Source organism: Cervus canadensis, chromosome 21 (assembly GCF_019320065.1).
Source record: "Cervus canadensis isolate Bull #8, Minnesota chromosome 21, ASM1932006v1, whole genome shotgun sequence".
Lineage (NCBI taxonomy): Eukaryota > Metazoa > Chordata > Mammalia > Artiodactyla > Cervidae > Cervus > Cervus canadensis.
The window spans coordinates 15,925,713-15,944,706 of record NC_057406.1 but is presented as its reverse complement, the minus strand read 5'-3'; the positions used below and the strand labels follow the sequence as shown (position 1 = coordinate 15,944,706).

Sequence of the window (18,994 nt, the reverse complement as noted above, 5' to 3'; positions counted from 1 at the left end):
CCGGGCAGGAACACAGGAAAGATCTGGATAGGGAAATGGGACAGCCTGAAAGGCAAGAGGGAGTCAGGGGGGACGTGGAGGTTGTCAGGGTCACAAAAACAGACATCAACACTAAGTCACAGGCACATTTATTATCCTGCGGTACAATTAGGTCTTCCCTTCCCCAGCAGTGTCACGGGAGGGCTAGCCCTCAGGAGGCGGCCACGCTGCCACCCGAAGCAGGCCCATGGGGCGGCAAGGTCATGGGCGGCAGGAACAGAGCCTTCAGCTTCCCGGACAGGCTGGCAATCTCGGGATCCTGGGCTTCGTAAGACTTGACAAGGCGGGCAAACTTAAGAACACCTGCAAAGAGGAACGAGGCATCAGTCCACACCCAACAGGGAACGGATGTGTCCAAGATGGCAGGAGGGAGCAGCTTGAGCTGGAGTGGATGGCTGCTTCCCCTCGGGCCAGGTAGCTGTCTCCAAAACAAGACCCAGGCAATGCCCTGCGTGGTCTGGATAAACTATTTCCTGGTCTACAGCAGGCACAACCCGATGGGATGCAGTGAATGACAACATCTCAAAGCAGTGTGCTTCCCAGGATCAGATTAACCATTTTAGCAGTTTAGTCACAAGAGCCCAAAGGATGCATACCCACCAGAACGAGGTCCCCAGTCTATAACCAGGACACAGGAGGATCATGGGCCAGCTGGGCGGAATCAATAAACACTCTTGGAGAACTCGGTGATCTCACCCAAGAAACTGAACTGCCAGACCTCAAATTAGCTGAAACACGTTGCGGGGTGGGGAGTGGGGGGTGGGGGGGGGGCTGCAGAAGTGCGTGGTCATATAGACATCTCACTAAAAGCCACCAAAATGGGACTCATAGAAAGTTCTGCTGTGACCTCCAGCACTGGTTTACTAGCAGAGCCTGATTCCTCATCTTAAAACGGAATAACAGTATAGTTAATGGTAACTACAACATGCACTTAAGAACCTCTCTTGGCTCAAGTTCACAGCAGACCCTGGGCTCTGAGCGCCAACACTGTTAAGACTGTGGCTGCCGCCGTGTGGCGAGAAAGGGGACGACGGCTCAGGGACCCAACAGATCCATCGTCCTCTCCTCGATCCAGTGCACCGCCGACCCCCGTCCGACCCACCTTCCCCGTCGCAGCTGAAGCCGTAGGCTTTAATAACCTCCTGCTGAATCTGCGTGGCCACGGGCAGCACGAATTGCAGCATTTTGCCCATGTCGTTGCACGCGTTGTCCCGAGCTTCGTCCATGCGAACGGCATTCTCCGGCGCCGAGAAAGCCTGGATCACCTCGGCCAGGACCACTGTGCGCAGATGCAGCCCAGGGAGGAGTCGCCGCCGCGAGTGGGCATCCGAGTCCAGCCGACCCGCGCGGCCGAGAGCGCAAGGAAAAGGGCAGCGGATTAGTGAACCTAAGCCGTAATAACCGAGCTCGGCCCCCGAATTCCTCGCTGAGAGCATGGAGGCCCCTCTGAAGAGAGGACGGTCCCGCGCGCCCCCACTTCCCAGCGAATGCAGTCACACCTCTCGCCCAGCGCCCTTCTCGAGAAAAGAGCCCACCCGGCAAATGGGAGGCTTCTCACCCTTGGCCTGCTCGGCACTCAGGGCCGCGGATTGAGCCGAGGCGGACGCCATGGGACAAAAGATGCACGTGCGGTAGCGACGAGCTGGCAAAAAACGAACCGGTTTCTAGTGCGGCCCTCCCGGTGCAGGGGGTAAGCGAACGGGAAGCTACATCAGACAGAGCCGGAAACTTCCCGACAAGAGTCCCAACCTCCCGGATTTTCTCCGCCAGCAACTAGCCAACCACACGTAGACCAAAAAAAAAAAAAAAAAACCGAATCAGGAGAAAAACAACAGTTTCCCCCCTAAATATCAGTCTATTGTTGATAACCACTTATGTGGGAGGGGCTTTCCGGTGCAAACCGGAAAACCTGCTAGACAAATTCTAAAAGAGCTGTAACACTGCGTGCGTAGCCGCCGGAGGGAGAGCGGCATAGCCATCAACCCCGCTGTCGGTGAGGGTGAGCCCCGACGGCCGGTTCCTAGCTCCTACTGCTGTACAGATAACGAGACACACTGCGACTTTCGAAGGGGAAGACCATGTTCTAAGGAACTCTCTTAAATCCTTCGTGTCTAGAGTTTGTGAACGTTGGGTGGGGGCCTATGCAAATGAGCCAGTGCCGATTGGCTGAGTAGGAAGCCAGTCACGCCCCCTTCAGTTTTTAAGAACGCAGACAGGGCTTCGCCGCAGAAGAGCTCGGCGGCTCCCGCGCTTTCCTAAAATGGTCTTTCGTCGAGGTGTGAGTTGACGCCCTGTAATTTCTCTTCCCTTCTGGGCGTTTGAAATTGTTCCCCCACTCCCTCTCCCCGCGACCTTAGGGTGGTTAAGACACCTGGGTTCTAAACTTATTGCAGCCACGCCCCCTGCACCTCCGCTGTATCACCATTTCTAGCTACTCAACCAAAAGGATTCGGGTCCCCGGAGGCTTCTAGCTGTGGGACCAGTGGCAGAAACGCCTCCCGAGTTTGCGTAGTTCCCTAGAGCTGTCCTGGGCCGCCAGCATCCTGACTGCCCAGCCTTGGCAGAAAGGGTCAGGACTTGCCCTGGCACCCCCTTATGGCGGAGCCAGGACTCCAGGAACCCGGCTCTTTGTGAGTCCCCTCTCCAACTCGCCAGGGTCCCTACCCACTTCCGGGCTGGCTCTGGGAGGTCGCACGGCTTTCTCTCGAGGTGTCACTGTGCGGAGACCCACACCCCCACCCACGCCCCACAGCCCACAAAGAAACAGCCACAGACATCTTCCTGGGGAGTCGTGAGGATGTTTTTGTTTGGTTGGTTTCGTTTGGGATGTTCTTTAAAGAGCGTCATATAGATATTTATATATATAAATTATTAATGTGGGGGGGAGGGGCGTACATCGCAGTGGGGCGCGCACACGGTGGGGGGGGGCAGCTGGGGAGGGGCAGGGGCGGCACACGATGCTACGCAAAACAGCCACAGCTAACAGATGAAATAATCACACCAGGGGTGGGGGGCGGGCAGCGGCCATGGGGGGGGGGGTTGACGTGGGGGAGGAATAAAGTCGGGGGCCAAGGGAGAGGGACCCGGTCCAAGATAAGTGTGCGCTTTCTGCCCCCACCCGCCCCCTCCCCGCCTCCGCACACCACAGGAGCCTCGGCCTTGCGTCTGTCCCTTCCTCCTCGGCCTTGCGTCTGTCCCTTCCTCCCTCCTGCCCAGAGGCCCGATTGCTTGGGGCCTGAGCCGCACCGGGAGGCTCTGAGTGGCAGGAGGGGAGAGAGGCCTCCTGGGTCCAGAGGCAGGGGCCATGGTGCTCTCTCGATGGCGGGTCCTACAGCGGCTTGTCGCTTTCCTTCTTCAGATGACTGGGGGGAGAGCAGGCAGAGCAGGGAGTCGGGGTGGGGGTGGGGGTGGGGAGAGACTGAGGTCCATCCTGACCGGCCCCACTCACTGCCGATGGGTCCCCTCCCACGGGGGCCACACCCACCCCTGTCGGGCTGGGGTGCACCCCCTCCGCCGGGTCCCGGGCACCCTGTGGTACCTGTAGTAGTCCTCCTGGGCGGGCAGCGGCACGCTGTGCAGCGGGTGATGGGCATGCAGCCACTGCTGCTGCTCCAGTGCCAAGCGCTGCAACTCAGCCGACTGCGCGTGCATGGCCTGCAGCTGGTGAGCTGCCGACATCGGGGCAGAGAGGGAGGCTGGCAGGTCCCGGTATGGAGCAGCTGTGGGCAGGAAGGGCAGGGGCCACGTGACTGATGAGGTACTCAGGTGGCCAGACTCTGTACATACAGAGGAACCACCACGAATCAACTTAGGTGACAGTCAGTCCTGCAAGCTGCCAGAGGTGGTAAGGATCCAGGCCTCTGAGCCTGACCTTAACATCTGTGCCTCTCAGCCAGGGCCTCAGCCATCCTGCTTCCATTCCCAGTTCCTCCCGCCACCTCATCTCTCCCCAAGCCCAATCAGACTGATTCCAGCACCTAACTTCCTCCATTCTCTCGAGAAACCGTCCCCACCCCCAACCTCCATCCTTACCAAAGAGCTGGTGACGAAGAACTTCGTTCTCGTGCAGAGGGTGAGGAAGAAGGGGGTTGGGGAGGGTCCCAGCTGGGTAGGGGATCCGGGTAAGGTGAGACCCTGAGGCCAGGGGGTCAATGAGAGGGTGCACCGAGGCAGAGGCTGGAGGGTAGAGAAGAGGAAGGTGTCAACAGAAGGCAGGTTTGGGGAAAACCATGCATTTGGGTGAAGGGCTCCATGCCTGGGAAGAGAGGTGGACGATCAAAACAGGGTGATCCAGCAAATCAAAAAAGGCACAATGGAGGGGCTAGAGGTCTAGGAGATGGACAGGGCAAGACCCTACTGCAGGAGGGACAGAGTGACGGATGGCAGAAGACAGGAGATTCCAGTTCTCAGAGGGACCTGAGGAATAGGAAGGGAGTGGACTACCGAGAGGAGATGGAAGAGAAAAGGAAGTTTAGGAGATGAGACAGGGAGGAACTTAAAAGAGAGAACACAAGGAGCCTGGAATGAATGTGAGTGTAAGGCTAAATGGGGCAGTGTTCTGACAATTAGAAAAATGGTGGAAAGACTCATTGTGAGTAAAGCTCGTTGTCCCTTGTGATCCCACAACCTGAGCCACAGGGCTCTTTCTAGAAAGGCACAGATCTATAGATTGGGAGAGGAACATGAATCACCTCTGCCTGAATGGAGAAGATGGCAAGAAACAATACAGCTGAACCCAGAGGAGCAAGGAAATAGTTATGAGAAGGGCTCAGGGACAGAGGCTGTGAGGGGAGGAAGGTCGCACTCCTTTAAAGGTTTCCACCTCCAGCTTCTACCTGGGGTGTGGGGGGAGATGCAGACCTGAATGTGGCTGGGGTGTGGGGCAGGGTCTCTGCAGTAGGGCTGGGGTAAGAATGACAGGCTGGGGAGGCAAAGACCAGGGCAGCAATCTCAGGAGACCGGCTCAGGCCAGACGTGGGGTGGGAGGTCCAGGCCTGAGCAACAGAAGCGCCCAATGACTTGCCAGGGTGCACAGGGATCCCAAAGGGCCTGGCCAAGGACGAGGGAGTCTCACCTGCGTGGATGGCATCCTGCTGGTGGAGGTGCAGGTGAGAGTGGATGTGAGAGTGCTGGTGGTGATGGGGGGTCACGTTGAGCATCTGCAGCCGCGCCAGCGGGTCATTGCCCAGGGCGGCCACCCTTTCCGCGTGCTGCCTCTCAGCCGCCAGACGCTCCGCATAGGACATGTCAGGCCGCAGGGCGGGCCCAGCTGCCAGCGCTAGACGTTCTCTCTCCAGGGGCCCCAGGCTCGGATGGAAGGGGAAAGGGTGCAAGCCCGGGGGGCCGGGCTGCAGAGCCAGGCCTCCGTGCCGGGGGAAGGGATCCAGGCCTGGCCCAGGGACCCCATGTAGGGGCTCCAGCTCGCTGGGCTTCACCTCAAAGCCAGGCTTGAGGCGGTCACGCAGGTCTCGTTCACGGGCTTCCCGCTCCCTCTCCCGGGCTGTTGGGTCACTGCTGTACAAGGCCGGGACATTGTAACCCAGGAGCCCCGGGTCCACTGCCCCCAGGGGCACGTAGAATGGATGGTTGCGATTGCCAGGAGACATCACGTGGGGCCGGGCGTATTCACTGAGGGTGCGCAGGGCTGGAGTGTCGGGGCCCAGGTAAGGGGGCACTGTAGCCACAGCACTGCCCGGCTCAAATGGAGGGCGATGGGGCACTGGGCCGAGAGATGGGCACTCCACTGGAGCACGGCCCTCCTGAGCCAACTTCTGTGGGACACAGGGAGACGCGGGGTCAACAAGGCAGGTCCGGGTCCTCAGCTGCTCATTTGTCTCAGCATCTGAATGCCTAAAGCCTCAGCTTACTGTAACTCGGCCTGCCAGGGACTTCCCTGCCCCTTCTCTTCCTACGGAGATGATCTTTCTACGATCCACGGGTACTCTGACCTGAGCTTGCCTTTCTTCAGCCCAGGGATGCAATTCCTGCTGCTGGAATCCTCTGATCTCCATTTCCTGGGTTGCCATGGCTCCTCCTGTTCGACAGGTGGCGCACGCCACCACCCCACCACCACCCCCCCACGTCGAACCATCCTGAGTCGCGTAGAGGGCGGCCCCGAGGCGGGCGGCGCGCGCAGTGACGCACTCACCACGCTGCGTTCCAGCTCGCGCTCCTTCTCGCGCTCGCGCTCCTTCTCGCGTTCCCGCTCGCGCTCGCGCTCCTTTTCTTCGCGCGCGCGCTGCTCGGCCTCGCGCCGCACCTTCTCTACCAGGTCGGCCCGTTTCTTGGCCAGCTTGGAGCCCTCCAGCGGCACGAAGTACAGGTCGCTGCGCGCGCACGAGTTAAAGCCGCGGTCCAGGTGTTTGTTGAACCTGCCAGGCGCCGAGGTAGCGCGCGCTCAGCCCCTGCGAGCGGCACCCCCACAGGCGGCCGAGAGCCGCCGGAGTATTTTGGGGCCTGGAGTACTTTGAAAAGCATCAAACGAACGCGGAGCCCATCCCTCGCCCGCCACCCCCAACCCCCGCCCCGGCGCTCACCTGGCCGACTGACTGGCGTGGCTGGGCACATCTACCACCTTGGGAGGGGGCGAAGGGCTGCGGGCCGGGGGCACCGGGCTCTCGGGGGTCTCATATTCCTCGGCCGGCTCCTGTTTGATCTGCGTGGCGCTCAGGGGCGGCCCAGAGGCGGGAGCCGCAGGCGGTGCAGGCAGGGATGACAGGCTGGAGGGCCCCGCAGGCGGCAGCGGCCCGGGCCCCACGGAGGGCGAGCCCGGCTTGAAGGTCCCTGGGCCTGCGGGCGGCGAGGCGCCTCGGTAGCCGGGTGGGGTCCCCGTTCGGAAGGAGGGCGGCGACCCCGGCTTGTATCCAGGTGGAGTGGCTGTCTTGTAGGCCCCTGGGGACGGAGCTCGCTTGCCATAAGGCGGGGGCCCAGGTGGGGAGGCTGTCTTGTAGCCTGCTGGCGAGGAAGCTACTGTGGCAATGACCGTGGAAAGTGTGGCCGAGGAAGTGGTGACCGGAGGCACCGGTGGGAAGGGGTAGGGCGCCCCTGGGGGGCCCTGGGAAGGAGAAGGGTGTGAACCCGGGTAGGACCCTTGAGAGGAGGAAGAGGAATTGGAAGAAGAGGAGGCTGGGGGTCCGTTGGGACCTGCTTGGCTGTAGGAAACCTGACTGTGAGGTGGGGGCAGGTGTGCTGGCCCTGGTGGATAGGGTCTCAGAGACCCCAGGGAGGGAGACATGGCATACGGGTGTGCATGGTGGGAACCACCGCTCTCCAGGGGGTGAGGATATGCTCCAGGGGGAGGGGGCCCAGAGCCCCCGTGATGTGGTGGTGGTTGCTGCTGCTGCTGCTGTTGCTGGTGGTGGTGGTGATGTGTTGGGGCTGATGGGTGGGCCGTGGACTGGCCTCCAGCTGAAGGAGGGAAGGGACCTGGGTGGGCACTGCTGTTGGCTAAGAGGCGGCCATAGGGAGGAGGTGGGGGGGGACCCTGGCTCCACACAGCCTGGGATGGGAGAGAAGGCTGCGTATACTTGGGGGGCTGATTGGAGACAGAGAGACTGGTCGGGGGAGGGAAGGAGTGGGGATAACTGGGCAGTGCCTGGGAAGCGGGGTACTGGGAGGCAGAGGCAGAAGAACTAGAAGAGGCGGCTGCTGCAGAGCTGCTAGTAGAGGATGAGTACGGATACCTCATCGGGGGGGCAGGGGCTGAAGAGGAGGACGCAGGGGGCAGAGGATGGGGTGAAGGAGCAAGAGTGGGGCCCTTCTCCGGGCCAGGAGGAAGTCCACCCATGCTCTGCCCCATGGCATGGGGGGAGGGGAGATGCCCAGGTAGTGGCTGGGCCCCCAGGCCAGGAGGAGAGGCTGATGCATTGTTAAGGGGTCGCAGGGCAGGTGGGGGAGGCAGGTTCGGTGTCACGTGGGGGAAGGAGGCTGGTGGTGGCGCAGATGGTAGGTTTCCACCACCGACTGGAGTGTTAGGCGGCTTCGTTGGGGGAGCACTACCAGCCCCAGAGCTTGATATTGAAATGGGGGTGGTGGGTGGGGGGTGCTGCTTACCCCCACTAGGGGCCCCCACTGAAGAGGCAGCCCCACCCCCCTTGGGACCCAGTGGGGGTCCAGACAAAACCCCCCCACCAGAGCCCCCAGGGTAGAGCTGTGGATGAGGGGGAGGAGCCCCTGGAGGAGCCTGGAACATCCGAGATGTGGGGGGCTCCATGGGAGCATGATATCCAGTGGGTGTCACAGAAGGGTGGGGTTCAAAGCCAGGCTCTGGCTGTCGGGGGGTGCTGTCAGGCGGTGGAGGGGAGGGAGGGAAGAGTGGAGGTGGATGATAGGGGCGGGCAGGGCCCTGGGACAGGCCAGAAGATGAGTCGGAGTCATTCTCCACACTTCCAGGGCTGTAGATGCTAGGAGACGTGCTCCGGTTGTCCTGGTCGATGTCCCTGGGGTCGCTGCTGCCATCGTCATTGAGGCTCCGCCCATCCAGACTGTCCAGATCGGAGGGAGACTGGGGCCGGGGCAGCTCCTGCTGCACAAGAGGGAGAGCCATGGCGGCCTTTGCTTTTCCTGCCTCCCCGGGATTTGGGGCCTCGCTGGCACAGAATGATTTCCCATCCACAGCACACCACTGCACCACGATGTGAAGAGTACTCTGGCTCAAGCCCACCGCCCGGCCATCTGGGGATCCTCCACCCTCACAGTCTCTCCGCTGCTCCCTAGCAGGCATCCAAGTTCCCTTGGGGCAAACCCAGTTCCTTCCTCAGGCATCCATCTCTAGCATCTCCTCCCATTCCACAGCTGAACCCAAATCCTTATCTTCCACCAGCCCATCTGCCATCCTCTCATCTCATCTACCCTTCTAATTAAACATCGCAGAAACCACTGGTTCTTAAAAAGACCACTTCTGCATGTTCTTTATGACTTACTCGTTCCTCCTACTGAGACTTCTCACCCTGGATCTCCTCCCCAGACCCTGCCTGAAAACCAGGCCCTAGAAAGGGAGAGGCTAGAATCCCCCACCCTCTACCCATTCCTCTTTGGCCCTGCCTGTCCACCTGACACTGGCCAGAGCCCTAAAGATCTGACTGACATCCAGACAGGCCAGTTTCATATGCATTCGGATAAGACTTTTCTTTCATACTGCAGACAAAGTAAGAATTGTGAGTGAAAGAAAGTTTGGGTGAAAGAATGTCAAGAAAATGGTCATGATGGCAACAAGGGTCTCCCACCTCAGTTTTGGTCTTTTTTGGTGCGTTGGTCTCCTCACTTTCGCTCTCTGAGATCTCTTCACTCCGGCCCTGCTTGCTGACCTTTGGGGTGGAGGCTTCCTCTACTCGGGCTTTCTGTTAGAGAGAAAGAAAACTCCTATCTTGTACTCCCGAGCTCCACCAGTGCCCTCGGCCAGACAGGAAGCTCCCCCAACACACAACATACACCGTCAGCCCCAGTGCCTGGGCATCCTGTGGCAGGACATGGGGACAGAATACCTTGGCCGTCTGCCTAGACTTCTCGGCTTTGCCATCGCTGCTGGACGTGCTGACCCCACCAGGGGAGGCCCGGCCCCTCGGTCTCAGCTCTTCCCGGGGCCCAGGGGCCTCTTTCTTCCGTCCACTCCTCATTGACATCTGAAGGAGAAGGAAGTGAGCAGATGATGCGGTTTTCTACATTATACCTCATTTCATCCTGTGCCTTCTTTCTATTCCCCTCCAGTGGCTGTCACGGAAGGATGGGGTTCAAAGCCAGGCTCGGCTGTCGGGGGAAGAAGAAAGGAGGAAGGAAAGAGTCGAGGAGGGTGGCCGGGGTGAGCGGAGCACTGGGACAGGTCAGAATCCTCCCTGACCGTGGTCTTCTGTGTCTCTCATTTTAGCTCCTACTCACTGAGTCTTTATTCTGTCGTGTCTTCATTCTTCAGGCTGTGGAGACCCCATTCTCCTCTGCCCGGGCAGCTGGATACAGAAACTTCTCTGCTTCACCCTAAGGTCCCCCCAGCTACGGCCTGGGAAGCAAGAAGCAGGCTCTCCCAAGTTTTCAGCACCTGGAACTTGCAGGGTCTGTCTGCAGTGAAGCCTGTTGGAAAAAGAACCATCAAAGTCTCCAAACTGGAGAACAGAGTCTGAAGGAGGTACTACTGCACTTGTCAAGGGGCTGAGTGGGCAGCCCAGCCATGACACACTGCTGACTTGCCCATGGGCCGCTCCCATGGGGGGCTGTCTGTAAGTGAGGGAACCTCTGCTGGCAATGTCATCCCCTTCATCTCTCGGGAAGGCAGAAAGCGCAGATGTTTCTATGTGCCCCGATTCAGGAGATCACACTACTTCCCCCATGGAAATATATGTGCACACAAAATTCCACAGAGCCTTACAAAAGGAGCACAAAGAAGTGTACCTGAAATATTAGCTGATTTATTGAGTGCCTTCTTTATGTCAAGCCCTTAGTTGACATAAAGCCCCATTTCATTTCATATTTATAACCATCCCTGAAAGTGAAAGTCGCCCAGTCGTGTCCGATTCTTTGTGCCCCATGGACTATACAGTCCAGGGAATTCTCCAGGCCAGAATACTGGAGTGGGTAGCCATTCCCTTCTCCAGGGGATCTTCCCAATCCAGGGATCGAACCCAGGTCTCCACATTGCAGGTGGATTCTTTACCAGGGAAGCCCAACCCTATAAAGGAGGTAGTCTTATTATTCCCATTATATAGGTGAGGAGACTGAGGATCAAAGATTGTGATTGTGACTTGCCCAACTTCACGCGATGAGTACACAGTGAGGAACTAGAGACTGCCAGAATCAAGCCCCATCCCCCTGACTTCCAAGCGCATGCTTTTTTTTCAGTACTTAGCTATACTCTCATCAGAAGTTGGTGAGGAGAATTCTCAGAAGGCCTAGATCAGTCTCAGAGATATGAAAAGAATCTTTCTTCACATTAGAGTAGGTTGTAGAACAATGTCCCATTCAACAGTGCAAAGGCGCGCAGCCCTACCAATGCGAAGGCCAAACTGAGGTGTCCCCAAAGTGCCGAACTTCAGTTCTGAGTCTCATAAGACCCCTGCTCTAGTGCTTGGGTCCCCTAAGGCTGGAGGAAAACTCAGAGCTTTCACTTTACCAACCAAATCCGTGGAGATCACTGAGCAAACATTCCGAGTTTATACATAAGTAAGCCTGTCCTCCCATCTGGTTTAGACAGGGGCTCCCAGCTCCTCATAGCCGATCTATATACATCGATATGTTTCCTTATATATCCCTATCTACATAGTCAGCAATTTTCATTTACACTTGTGTTTCCTGCTAAGTGTCACATCTCTCCATGTTACTTACCATAAGATCTTTTGAGAGCAAAAATACTATCTTCTTTTTATTTATTTTTGGTTGCTGCAGGAGGGTTTTTGGGCCCCGGCTTCTTGTCACATTGGCTTCTCTTGTTGTGGAGCAGAGGCTCAATAGTTGTGGTTCACAGGTCTAGTTGCTCCACGGCACGGGAGATCTTCCCGGACCAGGGGTTGAACCCGTGTCCTCTGCATTGGCAGGCAAATTCTTAACCACCAGACCACCAAGGAAGTCCACAAAATACTATCTTCTTACTGTTTTCTTCCTTTCTATATCCCTCGCAATGTCCTGTACATATGGGTGTTCTGATCTTTTTTTGCTACTGACCTTTAAACCCACTGACTTTAGCAGGTCTCGAATGAAGTGCTGCTGGCCTTGGTGGGAACAGACCAAGCTTAGCCACCTACTCTGAGCTGAAAGCCCTGGCTATGGAAACAGCATTTCCGCATTCTATAGCATATTTTCCCAAGGAATACCTTGGGAAAGTAATTCCTTCTCACTCACCTTCTCACTCACCTCCACTGAACTCTCATGAGGCATGCAGTGAGGGGCGAGCCTAACTTTTCCAGGAAACTTACTAAAAATCTACTTAAAGTCACAAAATAGCTGGGTCGAAGCCCAGGTCTGAGCTTACAACTGATGCTCTGCCCAGTCTGCCAGCCATTTCTCTTCCACTACAACTATTACCACATTTTTGAGCTGCTGTGTAAATTGGTTTTCTAATATTGTCAACCCACCCCCACCAAAACCCAAAGAACAAAACCCAACATAACAAAAGGGGGAAACAATCTTAAGGAAAGCACAAGAGAGGTGATAGTGACTGGTGTGTCTTTTGGCAGCCCCTGTAAAGGAGGGTACTTGTCTTCCTATCACAGAACCATCTTCACGGTAGGTGAGTCAGGGAAAGGCAGGAATGGATGTACCTGAAGAACAGAGCAAGCCCAGTGTGCCCCTCCCCCACCTCAACTTTTAATCAGTTGAAATCTGATAAAATTAGCAATGGGTAGCTCTGAAGAAGAAAAGCAGTCATAAAAGGGTAGGTGACCCTGGGGAGCAGGAGTGGCAGGAGAAAGGAGGAGATAGGGTTGGGTTATACATACATTCCTGATCCAGGAGCCTGTTTTAGCACCTACAAGCTAAGCTAACTACCCTCCTTCCTGCTCTAGTAGTCCGTCACTGTAATTCCAATTTATAAAGCACTTACTGTGTGTCTGCAAAAAATAAGCACCTTCACCTTCAAGCACTTTACTGCAAAAGTAAAATTATAAAGGCCAGACTGGGGAGGTGGAAACATGAAAAATAAGGGAAAAGAGTAAGAACAGGAAAAGAAATTAAGGGAGAAATGTAATAGAGATCAGAAGGAATACACTCGAGGCACAAGGCTTTCTAGGATGGGCTTGCAGGGTAAATTTCAGGAACGTAGGCCCAGCCCCCACCATTGTTCCAGAACTTCCAGACTAACAAACCAGTCCTAGATAACAGTGCAGCCCAGACCAGCAGATAACAAGGTAGGGCCTAAGCTTCAGGATCTACAGTTGTCACTGGGACCTCAGATACCATCTTATCTGTGACCCTTAGTCAGTGAGGCCAAGGCTCAAAGAAAGAGAAGTGACTTGCCCAAGGTCACAGTTACTCAGAGGTGCAGCCAGGACTAGGCCAGGAACCAGGTCTCCTGGCTCTGGTCCTGAAGCCCACCACACCAGCTGATACACAGCCCTCTCCCCTGGGCCACTGTCATCTGGGATGGGCATGGAGGGCCTAGCCATGCTTACAAGGTGGGAGAAATAGAAGGTCGAAGGCTGGCTGAGGGAAAGGGTCACCATGGAGACAGTCTGGGGAAAAGGAAAAGGGATACCTGGGAAGGAAGACTCAAGTTTAAGAAAAGGGAGAAAATCTGCACAAAGAAGCAAAAAGATTACTGTATACAAAAAGCCCTGGGACTTGCCTGGTGGTCCAGTGGTTAAGAATCTGCCTGCCAATGCAGAGGACACAGGTTTGATCCCTGATCCAGGAACTAAGATCCCACATGTTGCGGGGCAACTAAACTTCATATGAGGCAACAAAGCTTCGTATGCCACAACTACTGAGCCTGAGCACCCTAGAGCCCATGCTCCACAACAAGAGAAGCCAGCAAGAATGAGAAGCGGGCACCCTGAAACTCAAGAAAGCCCGTGTACAGGAAAAAGAGCCCGCACGCCACAAAGAAGACCCAGAGCAGCCAAAAATAAAATTAATAACATTTTTTTAAAGTCTCTAATAATGAACTGCCAAGGATCAGGAGCATTTCTATCCTCCCACCATGCCTAAGGGGAAGGACTTGAAGAAACACACATGACCTGCAAGGAATATGTCTACTTGTTCCCAAAGACAGCTGGATGGAGCTGGGTGGAGGCTCCGAGGAACCTCCTCTCCACCAGCAGCACCAGAAACATCCTCCAGAACTCAGCCAAGAGTCCCAAGGACACAGTGAAAGGCTGAGGCCCCCATCAAGATTCTGAGCCCCCATCTCTTGGACATCCCACTGGATCATTGCCATGGCAAGAAAATGGCAGACCCTGCCCCTCAAGAGTCCATCCCAGGGGTCCATCTGTCAGCCACTCCCCCTACAGTTGCCAAAGCAACTCCTGTCCTCCTATGGCACCCTCAGGGAAGGGAGCTTAAAGAGTACCTACCCCAGTAGAGATAAGTGCGTGCACAAAGGGAAATCTTTGAGCACAAAACAGTAATGAAGATCCACCCCCTCTTAAAGAAACCACAGCTAGAGGGGCAGTGGGTGCTCTGGGGATTTGTGGGTGGGGGTCACAACTTGTTTGGAGTGCCTGTAAGATTGCCCAGTTTGCTCCAGTCCACCCTCCCAGAAACCGTTTCCCCCTAAGTTTCCCTCCAGGGGTTCTGTCTTCCTCATCACTTGGAGGAGGAACTACACTACTGGGCCCCAGCATGCCCCTCTCCAAGAAGTACCTACGCCTGGGATTGGAAAAACAGGGTCAGAGGTGACCCGGAGTTGGGGAAAGAAAATTGAGTCACAAAGGCATCACCTTCCCACTTCCACCCGGGGAATACGCCGGGTTTTTCTTCTCAAAGGCAGCCCTCTCGGAGCGAGTCCCGTTTCCCCCAGGTTCCAATCTCCTCCCTCAGTCAGCTACAAACCCTTTCCATCTACCTACCACACCCCTTCCCCATTTCCCACCTCCCTTCTATACCTGGCACCCCGAACCCCGGGCTCTGACACCCGGGTTCTGAGCCTTCGGGGCTTCTCCTGGAGTCCTCATGCTCCACCTTGCTGCCATCTCTCCATTCCTTTTTGGCTTCGCCCAAAGCCCCCTCCCGGGCACCCCGTTTTTCCTCCGCCAAACTCCCACCTCGGGGTTCCTCTTTGGGTCTCGGGGTCCTGCCTACCCTCCTGCCCCACTGGCCCTCCTCCTGAGACCCTCCCACCTCCCCCTACCTTCCAGATCCTCCAAGTGCCCCGACCCCCTTCCCTCCTCGGGGGCCGGCCCCACCCCTTGAGCCCCCAGCCTCAAGCCGGGCATTGCCCGCAGTGGGGGACCAGATCGGAAAAATAACAAATGGAGGCGGCGGCGGCGGCTGCGGGAGGGGGAACTGGGAAGGGTGGGGGTGGGGGTGGGGAGCCGCGGACCAGAACCCCGGCGGGCCCGAGGCCCAGGCGGCAGCAGGGCTTACCTGGTTGTAGCTCGGGACGGCTGGCTGGCTCCGAGCGGATTCGGGGCTCCGGCGCCTCCGGGGGGCGGCGGCGGCCGCTCCCCCGCCCCCCTCTCCTCTTCCCGGCTTCAGTCGCCGCCGCGACGGCGGCGGCGGCGGCCCCGACCCCCCTGGAGGGCGGCCCCCATCCCCCCTCTTACCCCACCTGGCCCCAGTCGCCCGCCGGCCTCCGGAGCAAATCCCGATCCCCGCTCTCGCTCGGCCCCTCCCCAGGCCCGCCGCCTCCCCCGGCCACCCGGAACGCCCGGGCCGCGCCACCCGCCCCCGCCGCGCCGCCGTCCGCCCCCGCGGCCCGGCCGGCTCTCCGCGCGGCTGCGACCCGCCGCCTCCCGCCCACCGCCCGCGCCCGCCCGGCGCAGCCCACACCGCCGCGATCCCCGACCCCCTTAGGCGGCCTCCGCCCGCGGCCTCCGCCCCTGCCCGGCGGTCGTCTCTCTCGCCCCTTCCTGGCCCCTCCCCGAGGCCGCCGGTACCCCCGAAACGGGTCCCGGCCCCAGGCCCCTGCCCGAAGCGGGGCTGCGGGCGGGCGGGCTGGGCGGCGCGTCCGGCGACTCGCACAGGAAAGCGGACGGCGAAGGGAGGGAGCTTGGGAGAGGGGGATGGGAGAAGGGAGGAAGAGGGAGAAGGAGGGAGCGCGGAGGAACGGAGGAGAGAGGGGCCGGGAGGGAGCCGCGAGGGAGGGAGCGCGAGGCGAGCGGCGAGGGGGGAGGGGATCCGGAGAGGGGGAGGCGCCGCGCGAGCTGGCCGAGACCGAGGCCGAGGGGCCCGGGGCGCGGGGAGGGGTGCGCCGAGGCGGAATGCGGGGAGCCCGCGGGCCTGGCGCTGGAGAGGGCTAGGTGGGGGCGGGGGGCGCGGGCCGTTATGGGGGAGGCTGGAGAAGTTTGGGGGGCCTAGGGGTGTGTGGCGGAGGTGAGGGGGGAGGCTGTGGGTGTGTAGCAAAGCCGCGGGGATGGGGTGAGGTTGGAGGGATGGAGCTTCTTGGGGGCAATGAGATGTGACCAGAGGAAAGAAGCTTGGGGTGACGGCGTCTGTGGCAGACACATAGCGGAAGAGGTTTGTTAGGGGGGGCAGTTGTGAGAGAATGGGATGAAGTTTGGGGTCCTAAGGAGGGGAAGAAATTGACAAGATGGAGATATATTCGAGAGGATGGGTTTCTGGAAGAGTGAAGCGTCTGGGGGTGATGGGTGTTGGGGAAAGAACAGAGAACATAAGAATTTGGGGGAGTGACAAGTCTAGCGATGTCCTGTGGAGAAAGAAGGAAAACTAGAGGAGCCTTAAGAAAGGATGAAGGAGGTGGGGCTAGATGCAGATTCCAAGGGAGACTGGGTTCTGGGTGGGAAAGGAAGGTGGGAAACTGGGATGGCTGGATTGGGGGGTGGGGGCGGGTTCTGAAAGAGCTGAGGAGAGTTTTTTGGGCAAGACAAGGGAGATAGAAGGGGGGGAGGGAGTAAAGACGGTTAGGAGGAAATATAAGAGCAGTCTAGGCCTTTGGTGGCCCTGAGAGGAAAAGTCCATGGACAAGCTGGTGGACACGGGAGGGAAAAGCAGGAGAAGGCAACGATAGGAATGAGAAGGACAGGCCGGCACAGGGAAGACGTTCATTTATGGAAGTGGGACACCCTCCCCAGGCCCTCTGGCTGGCGGTCGCTCCATTTTCCATCTCAAATCTGTCCGAAGTCACCACTCATGGTACTTGTTGGTGGGGGGGAGGGGGGAGGTGGGGTGGGGACTAGGCTCCTTGTGGAGACAACCTCAAGTGCCCCGATTATTCTAAAGTGGAGACCATTCCACCACAGACTCTCTCCAGGCAGCCTCTGCCCCTGACAGCCCCCAGCCACTCCCAGTCTTCAGCCAGGAGGCCAGCACCCCCAGTCCACCCCCCACCCCACCCCCACCCCCGCCCAGGGTCTCCTGGGCTCTCTCCCTGCCCCACGCCAAGCAGCTACATCTCTCAGGACAAAGGACACCAAGACGCTGGGTGATTTTTGGCAGCAGAGATTGGGAAGGCCAGAGAATGGGAGGGAGGCAGGCTGGGAACCGGGAAGAGCTGGAGCTGGAGTCGGGATTGGGAGCCCTCGCTAGCACTCCAGATTTGGGGCGGGGATGGGGTAGTTGTGCCAGAGGCCGGCTTGAGGCTGAGGGTGGGCCCTGAAGGTGGGATCCCCACCACCACCCAGCCTCCAGAGAAGGAAGGAGACTGGTTAGGGAGCAACTGGTAGATTTTGCCTCCTTTTCCCCAGGCCCAGCTCAGCCAAGCTCTAGGAATACCCAGAAGTGCTAAATGGATTCCGTGCACCGGGAGCCTGAGCAGGAAGCCTTCCCTGGCCTAGGAATGAATTCCCACTCTTCGGACTCTTGAATCAGCTGGCACTCACTCTATTACCCCAGGCCCACCTTATCCCTCAGGGTTTTCCAGACAACTCCACCCCACCCACCCGCTGCCCACTGCACCCTAAAAGGACCCCAGCTCCTTCTCCCCACCCCCAACTTTGCTCCAAGACTCCTCCTCTCCCTGAGGTCCCCCCTCCCCATTGCATTTCCTCTCTCTCTGCACTGCCCAGCTCAGTCCCCAACTGGGCCCTGGCCCAGGCTCTTCTCAACTCCCTTCCAGGCTAAGCCCTTCTGCCTCCTTTTTTAACCACTAAGGGCTCAGCTAGGATGGTGACATGTTGTTGTTGCGTCCCTAAGTCGTATCTGACTCTGCGACACCATGGACTGTAGCTCTCCAGGTTCCTCTGTCTGTGGGATTCTCCAGGCAAGAATACTGGAGTGGGTTGCCATTTCCTTCTCCAGGGGATATTCCCAACCCAGGGATGGAACCCATGTCTCCTGCATTGCAGGCAGATTCTTTACCACTGACCTGGATGGTGATATATCTGAGCCTAAAAGAAAAGTAGAGTGAAAAGAAAAGCCAGGGCCTCTCCCCTCCAGATCCTCCCCAACCTGAGGACCGGATTCAGTTCAGCTTCAGGGAGCATCACACACACCCCACCATCATTGGTCACCCCAGCTCCCCACAACCCACCCGTTTCCAGGCAACAGCACATAAGAAAAGTGGAGAGAGGGGCCTGGGAGGCCCAGGGAGGGGGAGATGTAACTCAATCCACCCCAGTACCTGAGGGTTCTTTTTTTGCGGGGGTGCATGACAAAGTGACCCATCGAGGAAAGAGGGCAGAGGTTGGGAAACATGGCTCCGGCCAGGAGTCAGCCTAGGAGTTACTGAAGAAAGGTGCGTATAATGGACCCCAGAGTAAACCGCGGGGTGCCCCAAAGGAAACAAAAAGGGGCGCCAGGAGACACAGGAGCAGGGAAAGCTGAGATGTCCGCGCTGGAACGAAGAGGCACAGAGGTTGGGGCGAGAAACCTCGCCCTTTGACTGAAAAGGGCTAAGTTGTCAGCGATACGGGAAAGAAAACAGAGAAACGGGTCTTGCCCATACAGAGCTGGAATCCTCTTCCAGTCCTGGAGCTGGGCAGAATGGCAGAGGGGGCCCGGTACCAGAACTCAGAGTAGAAGCTGAGCAGGAGGCCCACGGAGGGAGCAGCCTAGCGGTTCCTCCCACCCTGGCTCTGGCGCCGGAGCTGTCGGCCTCCTGCAGAGCCTTGGCTCCCTCTAGTGGCCGCAGCTCCCCACCACTCGGGCCAGGTAGCCGAGCCCTAGACGGTGGCTCAGTGATTAAAAAAAAAAAAAAAATCCGCCTGCCAATTCAGGGGATGTGGGTTCAATCCCTGGGTTGGGAAGATCCCCTGGAGGAGGGCATGGCAACCCATTCCAGTATTCTTGCCTGCAAAATCCCACAGACAGAGGAGCCTGGCAGGCTACAGTCCATGGGGTTACTGAATCAGACACCACTTAGGCACCAAAATAGAAAGAGGGGGCTCATCCTCCCCCTACCCCCAGGTATTTCCTGCGT

The 18,994-nt window shown here is 58.0% G+C and overlaps 2 protein-coding genes, 1 long non-coding RNA gene and 1 other non-coding gene across 5 annotated transcripts; 1 reads left to right on the top strand and 3 right to left on the bottom strand.

Annotated features, from left to right (window-relative positions):
• Window positions 1-111: 111 nt before the first annotated feature.
• Window positions 112-1,982, bottom strand: C21H12orf57 (chromosome 21 C12orf57 homolog). The gene is made up of 3 exons (XM_043440141.1): window positions 1,598-1,982; window positions 1,142-1,318; window positions 112-342 (listed from the first exon to the last, which is right to left on the bottom strand). Exons 1-3 carry the CDS (start codon window positions 1,647-1,649, stop codon window positions 191-193), a joined length of 381 nt encoding a protein of 126 aa, XP_043296076.1. The 5' UTR covers window positions 1,650-1,982; the 3' UTR covers window positions 112-190.
• LOC122424113 lies at window positions 1,921-1,982 on the bottom strand. Its single transcript, XR_006264308.1, has one exon. It is a non-coding gene; the product is annotated as a U7 small nuclear RNA (small nuclear RNA).
• Window positions 1,983-2,817: 835 nt separating this feature from the next.
• On the bottom strand, window positions 2,818-15,750 carry ATN1 (atrophin 1). Of its 2 annotated transcripts, none has more exons than XM_043440136.1 (10): window positions 15,043-15,750; window positions 9,913-10,101; window positions 9,522-9,659; window positions 9,264-9,377; window positions 6,576-8,563; window positions 6,188-6,410; window positions 5,114-5,810; window positions 4,072-4,215; window positions 3,578-3,758; window positions 2,818-3,401 (listed from the first exon to the last, which is right to left on the bottom strand). In XM_043440136.1, exons 2-10 carry the CDS (start codon window positions 9,937-9,939, stop codon window positions 3,368-3,370), a joined length of 3,546 nt encoding a protein of 1,181 aa, XP_043296071.1. In that variant the 5' UTR covers window positions 9,940-10,101; window positions 15,043-15,750; the 3' UTR covers window positions 2,818-3,367. The 2 variants fall into 2 exon arrangements, with proteins under 2 accessions (XP_043296071.1, XP_043296073.1); XM_043440138.1 differs by having other exon boundaries at window positions 3,224-3,401; window positions 6,576-8,560; window positions 15,043-15,749.
• A 177-nt stretch (window positions 15,751-15,927) lies between these two features.
• Window positions 15,928-18,711, top strand: LOC122423272. Its single transcript, XR_006264119.1, has 3 exons — window positions 15,928-16,134; window positions 16,710-16,770; window positions 17,322-18,711. It is a non-coding gene; the product is annotated as an uncharacterized LOC122423272 (long non-coding RNA).
• Window positions 18,712-18,994: the final 283 nt, after the last annotated feature.